This window comes from Trichechus manatus, unplaced genomic scaffold (assembly GCF_000243295.1).
Source record: "Trichechus manatus latirostris isolate Lorelei unplaced genomic scaffold, TriManLat1.0 scaffold00001, whole genome shotgun sequence".
In the NCBI taxonomy this organism is placed as follows: Eukaryota; Metazoa; Chordata; class Mammalia; order Sirenia; family Trichechidae; genus Trichechus; species Trichechus manatus.
In genome coordinates, this window is record NW_004443937.1 from 9,415 (window position 1) to 17,570 (window position 8,156).

General features: G+C 36.9%; 1 protein-coding gene across 1 annotated transcript in view; it reads left to right on the plus strand.

The window, feature by feature from the left end:
- LOC101345497 (contactin-6) overlaps positions 1–8,156 on the plus strand; it is a gene marked incomplete at its 5' end in the record, with an annotated part of 39,762 nt that overhangs the window by 5,842 nt on the left and 25,764 nt on the right. Inside the window, 2 exons of the mRNA XM_004368664.1 lie at positions 933–1,003; positions 7,987–8,151. Coding sequence (XP_004368721.1) covers positions 933–1,003; positions 7,987–8,151 — 236 coding nt within the window. The remainder of the gene's footprint in view (positions 1–932; positions 1,004–7,986; positions 8,152–8,156) is intronic.

Genomic DNA, 8,156 nt, shown 5'->3' on the forward strand with positions numbered 1-8,156 from the left:
TTTCACATAATTCTACACTTAAAAAACTATATTCTTCAGATTTATCCATTATCATAGATATAGAATACTTTTGCCATTATGTCAGGAGAAAACACTGCTTTTTAACACTTTCACATATGTAAAGTAAAACCCCCTACTGATGATAAAACTACAATACTCTTCCCATACACACTCACAATTGTAATCAATTTTTTGTCAATTTGCCTTGAACTATTATTCATTACCCTAGTCATCACAAGGTTATGTTCGTAGGGCATATTTTTTCTAATTTATAAAATTGATCAGTGTATGAGATATCTTCCACAGAGCCTTAGAATCCTAACTTTAAACAGGGAATCTCCATAGCGTGACAGGAGAAAATTTACTGACTTTCTGAGTGACATATTAGAGGAAAACTCCTTCTTGTTCTGTCCTGAGAGGTCTGAGATTAAAACATGGAGGTTTAAACACGAATTCATTATTTCCATTTTTTTAAATTTATTTTTATGTGTTAAAATATCCTGATGACTCACAAAAAGAAATATTATTTTAGTTTGTTAATTTAAAAAAAAGAATTAATTAATACACTGCCTCAGTAACTTGTTTACAGCACAACTGTATAATTAGGCACTAAATCAACAGTGTCACTGTTACCATCTGAATGGAACAGCATTTTGCCAGTTAGTAGATGATGCATAATAATGTCAACTACACAATGTTACTCGATTTTTGATTAATTTTGGAGCCAGGGTGTTCATGTATTAAACACAACTGTCTCCTCTCTCTCAGAAATTTGGATAAGGGTAAACATAATTTATGTTCATTAAAAATGCAAGGCATTCTCACAATGCCCCTGCGTGAGCTTTTGAAAGGTGAAATCCAAAAACAAAGTTCTTCCCAGGGAAGACGTACCTTAGTGATTGTCAACCTTTTCTTCTCTTCATTGTGTTTAGTCCCAGTAGTGGCGCCAACAAACATCAATGGAGGTGGAGGAAGTCGGTCTGAACTCGTCATTACGTGGGAGGTAATTTTCTCTCCAACCGAGTTATTCTGAAGGAAAAACGATTCGGCTGGCCAGGAAGAATACTGAAAAACAAAAAAGATTTTTTTGATCACTATTGAGAATATATAAAAATAGATGGTATGAACAGACTTCCGATGATGACTTGTTTAGCATAGGTATTAGAAATGTTTCTTATTTCTCCTAAAGTGAGAGCGTATGACTAACTCAGCACAGTTTTCTCCCAAATATAAGAAAAACAACAAGGATGGGTCGGTAGCATTTTTATTATTATTGATGAACTAGAAACTGTTTTATTTATATCCTGTGGAGTTGTTTTATTGCAAATGGGTTAGACTCAGTAGAGTGCAGGCAGAAATTTGTTTTCTGGCCATTGCTCTTTTAAATCTTGTCAACTTGTTCTTTATATATGCTTGACACAGGTGGTAGGCCGTTTCGCTAGATAACTCTTCACATAAACGATTTGATATATTTCTTTAGAATGCATGGAAATTCTTGTCTTTGTTATCAGTTTTAGGCCTCAGCTGGAACTGACTAAAAAGCCCTGTTTTACTGCCCTATACACATGTTTTTGGGGCCCTGGTGGGCAGTGGTTAAGCCTTTGGCTGCTAACCAAAAGGTCAGCAGTTCAAATCCACCAGCCCCTCCTTGGAAACCCTATGGGGCAGTTCTACTTTGTCCTATAGGATCGCTATGAATCAGAATTGACTCGATGGCAACAGGTTTACATGTTTTTAGCATTTTAGTTATAGTTTTCATAGTGCCAAAGCATCCACTTCCGTGGTTATTTTTATAGTACATCTAATGGCGTCATGACCATCAGCCTGTCTGATATGTAGAACAGTGGCTCCCAAATCAGGAGAGCAGGCAATCCCCACACTCTTCCTGCTAGGGGACAATGGACAATGTCTGGAGACATGACTGGTTGTCACAAATGAGGGGGGATGTTTCTGACATTTGGATAGAAGCCAGTGATGGTGCTAAACATCCTGCAGTTTATAAGATAGGCCTCCACAACAGAGGATTCTCTGACCCAAAATGCCAGTAGTATCAAGGTTGAGAAATCCTGTCGTAGAATAATAGTAATTCATTGTATCTGTAAATGATTTTTACAGTAGAGAAAGACAATAGATAGACAGACAGAGAAGGAGATACTTGTCATAGAGTTGATTCTGACTCATAGCTACCCGATAGGACAGAGCAGAACTGCCCCATAGGGTTTCCAAGAAGCAGCTGGTGGATTTGAACTGCCAACCTTTTCATTAGCAGCTGAATGCTTAACCACTGCACCACCAGGGCTCTGGAGAAATTGTTAGTCTATTTTGTTCCACACAAAATTCCCATTAAAGATTAAAAGAAGAAGAAGAAATATCATTCAATCTTCTGTATATGAGAGGAAACTGGCACACAGATGTTGTTTTCAGATGGTAGTAAGTGACAGAGCTAGAAATCAGATGCAGCTGCCATACAACTATCCTTTTCTTCTAGATGTCTAGTTTCTCATAGACATTCTGGGCCTAGCTCAGTGCCTGGAATGTGATACATCCTCAGTAAGGGCTTGTCAGATGGATGGATGGATGTGTCTTGAGAGAGATGGAACTCTCAGAGGCCTGAGGGAGGGGGAAACTCCATTCCTTGATCATGTGCAGGATTTAGGTACTGCAGTGTGCACTTCATGTCACTCAGTCCTCACAATAGTTCTAGGAGGTGGGTCATATTCTTTCAGATAAGGAAACTGAGGCCTAGGAATGTGATGAAAGAGAGTCAAGAAGTATTTGCACACAGGTCTCTCTCAGTCCTCTCTTTCTCACTCTCTCTCTATCTAGCCATTGCCATCAAGTAGATCCCAACTCATGGCAACCCTATGTGTTACAAACTAGAATTCCTCCAACATACCTTGGCTGTAATATTTATGGAAACATATTGCCAGGCCTTTCTTGCATGGTACTGCCATGTGGGTCAAACTGCCAACCTTTAGATTAGTAGTTGAGGGCAAACCATTTGCACCACCTTGAGACCATGCTCTTTTTACTTCCTCCTAAATTAGAATCCCACTTGTCGTTAGCAATTACATCATTCAGGGTGAGCCAACAGTCCTTGTATATCTTCCTCAAACAGTAAGTTAATTAAATTATTCCTCCTCCTCCAAATGTATTTTCCACCCAAAACATTGACTCTCAGATAAGTCTTCAGGAGAACTGCTTTTTTGTGATGCTGAATAGGTTTAGGCTTCAATATTCTAAGGCAATATAAGTGTTTTTATTTTAGTGTACCAGGACTTGTACTGACTTTGTAACTTTTTTTTCTCCTCCATTGTCAGAAATTGCTCGATTGGTGAATGATTGTTTTTGCACAGTCTATATGTGAGGGTAGAAATTCTTAAATAGAGAAGATTGTCATTTGCTAAAAAAAAAATGCCTTTCCATGGTTTATAATCTCCTTTTTCTTTAAGGCAAGGGTCCACAAACTATGGCCCACAGGCCAAATCTGGCCTGCTACCTATTTTTGTAAATAAACCTGCCTACTTCCATGCCCATTCTTCTACATACAGTATAGTCTACTGCTTTCATGCTGCTGCAGTAGAGACCATATGGTCTAAAATATTTACTATCTGGCCATTTACAGAGAAGTTTGCTGACCCTTATTTGTAAAAGATGAATGAAATTAAAATAATTTCATCTGTGTATTTTGTCTTGAGATATTATATTTGCAGATTATTTCAGAAACTAAATTAATGGGTGTACTTTCCTACTTATTCATACTTGGCATCATGTACATGCAGATACTGTGTCAAATTCTTCTGGTGCCCAAACTACTTTAAGGAATAAATTATGTATATTCAAGAGGAGAAGGAGAGATTAGTTCAGGCCTTTGAGTAACATTTTCAATTGAATGAACATTACTGAGCAGACACTCTCTTTAAGGGGGCATTGGTGGCTCAGTGGTAGAATTCTCACCTTCCATGATTCCCAGCCAATGTACCTCATGCATAGCTGTCATCCAACTGCCAGCAAAGGCTTGCTGCTGAACTGGTTTCAACAGAGCTTCTAGACTAAGATGGACTAGGAAGAAAGGCACAGTGATGTACTTTCAAAAATCAGCCAGTGAAAACCCTATGTATCACAAAGATCCCATCCACAACCTATCATGGGGATGGCATAGGACCTGGCAACATTGTGTACTGTTGTGATGGGGTTGCCATCAGTCAGGAGCCAACTCTATCGTAGCTAACAACTCTGTTTCAAGCAGTGGGGGTGTAAAGATGGGTAAGAAAATCTGAATGCTAAGAAGCCTACAGGACAGGAAGTTCTAAGCCCGGTCTGGAAGGAGGTCAGAAAGGCACCATCATAGCATATCTGAACCACATTTTGGGAAAGAACTTGGGGGTAGAGAGACCGTTCCAGGCTAGAATCAGTGCTATTGAGGATAAAATAGTATCCTCTGGGCTCTCAAAATTAACACCGCATCCAAAAGTCATGCTAAATTCAGTCTGAATCCACCATTATGGTTTATAAGTGACAGCTTTACTTGCTAACTCAGATTGCTGCTCATTTCAGTACACTGTGGTATGTTGTTGTAATTGTGTGCCATTGAGTCAATTTTGACTCACAGCAACTCTATAACCTGCCTGAAGAAAGCATCCCCTCTGCCTTTTCTCCATTGCCTCTGTAACATGTATTTTGTGTTTATTTTATTTTTACTTTCATTTGTTTCCGAACAATGATACAAAACTTTCAGAAGGTAGTAGCTGCTAATTCCTTTTTGAGGTGAGTTTTATTCATTATTTTCTCATAATTTACACCCCCAAATACCACCAAAAAATTTAAGATGTTCATGGTGATTGTCTCGTATGAAATAGGATTATAAAATTAGATGCACAGGATAAACATTATAGAGTAAGAGACAAACACCTATACTGGGATTGACACATTTTTTTTTTTAGCTAAAGGGTCAGATAAGTAAAATATTCACACTTACAGGCAACATGGTCTTTGAGGCAACTTCTCAACTCTGCCACTGTAGCTCAAATCAGCCATAACCCTTTTGGTACTATTGGTGTAACTGTACACCAGCCACTTTTTATGCCTCTGGACCTCTTAGGGAGTTAGTTATTCAGGTTCTAATGCATTTAGCATCAAGGTGGGTCCGTTTTGAAATGCATGAGGCTCAACAGATCTGAGTTGGAGCCTCCTTGCTGTGTAAGTTGAGAATTCTATTAGATGATGCCTCCTGGATGTGTTAGTTTTGTAAACTTTTGCCTTTTTTTCCTTTTATTTCTGTGAGATAAGGCTTGCAGGTATGATTATGGCTTTCCTGTGTGTGTAAGTTAGGGAGTGCTAATGGGTTTGTTTTGGTTTTTCTGTGTCATATTTGGAAAACCAGAGGTTCCCCCTGTAACCTAATGGAAAGACACTCACAATAAACTACCTAGTTCTTATTGGTATATTGTCATACCACAGGTCGGTGGTGCCACAGTGCCACTCACCTTATTGGTGGTTTGTATTACCAGATTATATATCTGATATGAGTTATACATCTGATATATCTGATATGAGTTAAAATCCATAACTCATATCAAAAATTCCAAATTAGTCTTTGAATCAGCATGCCTTAATTAGTGAAAACACATGGCATCAAATAATTAAAAAAAAATTAATAACAAAAGGGATAAGCAATATGGAAACCGATGGGTGTGACCACATTCCAAAATATATTTACAAAAAAAAAAAGGTCATAGTTTGCTGATCATTAGTCTCTACTAAACATAATTTCTAGAAGCACTGTGGCTGAGAACTATTTTATTACTCTTTAGCCATTTTAATAGACTTCACTTCCAGTAGAATTTCTGAATTTCTTTATTCTACTGAACACTTTTTTGTTTTTTGGCTTAGAGAAAACGTTCTGGCCATCTCAAATGAGCTATATGTATTTTTCCATCATGTGACTCTCTGTCTACATGAGAAGAACAAAAGAAAGAATTGTAAATAAGTTTTTGTTTTTCCCTTTACACTGAATATGTTGGACTCAAATATATCTTGAGGGAACACCATGAGACACCTTAATTTTACCTGACTGACAAAAACACAAGTCGTCTGCTGACACCGGTGAACTGACTAACCATCTTGATTAAATCTGAGATCAAAGCAGCTTCAAAAACAAATCAAATTCTCTAGCAAGTAGCTTAAATAGTAATTAATCTCTTCCATCTCATTCAGAATAAACTTTAGTTCTGACATCCATGTAAAAGAGAAGAGAAACGAATGCAAGGAAACATTTTCTTTTCCCAGGTTTCAGGACCCATATTTTTCTTCCTCTTTTCACTTTGCTATTTGTTAGACTGTTTCACAGGACAAGAAATAGAGACCAACTCAGGTCATCTCAGTTAATGGCGATTTATTTTAAAGTGACATGGCAAGTAATGGGGACATAAAAAAAAAATAATCTCAGCAACCAAGCAGGCAAGTCAAATGAATAACTGAATGTCGTCCATCACTGTTCTGAGCACACTAGCTCTAGTTGCCTAACTACTCTGGTAATCCAGCCCGTTTGGATGGTCCCTCAGGCTTCTGACTCAGCTCTTCCCATATCCTATCCTTCCAATTTCCTACTCAGCTACCTATCTCCTCTCTAATTTACAGTTTCCATTTCCTCCTAGCTTCTACTGCCTCAGTGTTCCTCCCATGGCATAAAACCCGTTGCTGTTGAGTCAATTCCAGCTCATAGCGACCGTATAGCACAGAGTAGAAGTTCCCCAAAAGGTTTCCAAGGAGCAGCTGGTGGATTCAAACTGCCAACCTTCTGGTTAGCAATGGTAGCTCTTATCCACCAATCAAGGTGTCATAGCTTCTAGTTATTGTCTGCTTTATGCTATCTATTTTTTAGCTTCCTCCTCTGTGTCTCATATACAAACTTCGCAAGGGAGAGGAATTGGTTGGGTTCATTAATCACTATAGGGTCCAGAGATTTTGCATCAGAACACCTCAAAGATACTGACCAAGATGGTTATCTTTGATTCTGGTACCATAGCTGGGTAACCAGATGTGTTCCAAGTGGCAGGATATAGGTAAGGAAGTAACAGAAATGGAGTTATGGGCATGAGGGACTCAGGTATGCCCTTATTAGTCTATGAAAATATTTACAGAAAAAAAAGAGAAAGGAAAAGCATTTTTCATTTTCCTTTAGAAAAACAAAATAAACTACATTGATTTTTTTATACATTTTTTGTAATTAGGTGGAGTATTTGTCTAAATTCAAAGCACAGATTCATTTTCATTTGCTTATTTTGTGTGATTATGCATAATTTTTAATATCTGCAGCATTTTGGGGAACATGTACATATTTCTACTTTGTAATTTTAATAACTTTAGGTTTTAAATGTATTTTGTAGAGTTTGGTCTCTGTGGGAGTTAGCTATTTATATTTTAGAAAAATACATATTGATATTACTACAAGTGAATATGTATGTTTAAAAAAATACTAGAAATCCTTTATTCTTTTATAAAGAAATACTCTGTATGTCTTAATGTATTTATTATTACACAAGAATTATATTACTCATGTCTTACAATAATTTGTTGAAAAATATTGTGAAAGTAAAACATATCTAGGCTTGAAATAAATGGTTAATAAGTTAATTTTGTGCTGTTTAAAGATTCATATCAACATTATGTTTTAACTTCTAAAAACTTGCAATCTTCTAAATGATTTTATTATTACAACTTATGAATAATCATGGAAAAAGATATAAAACAGTAAAGCCTGTTTTATATTTTCCATTTAAAAGCTTCAACTACTTGTCTGAATATCTTTAATTGGGATCATTTTTCTAATTGACATTCCAATAAAAGTACTATTTTTTCAATAATTCATTAACAGGGTAAATACGCATTTGTCTCTACAAAAAATAATAATAATCAGTGAACATTTATATTAGCGCAATGATACATTTTTGCAAATATTTAGTGATTGATTACATTCTGCCCAAGTCAATTCCAGAAGAACTACAGAATGGTGAGGGATTTGGATATATTGTCATGTTTCGGCCAGTTGGCTCAACAACCTGGACCAAGGAAAGAGTGGTTTCTGTGGAGTCATCAAGGTTCATTTACAGAAATGAGAGCATCATCCCCCTCTCTCCCTTTGAAGTCAAAGTAGG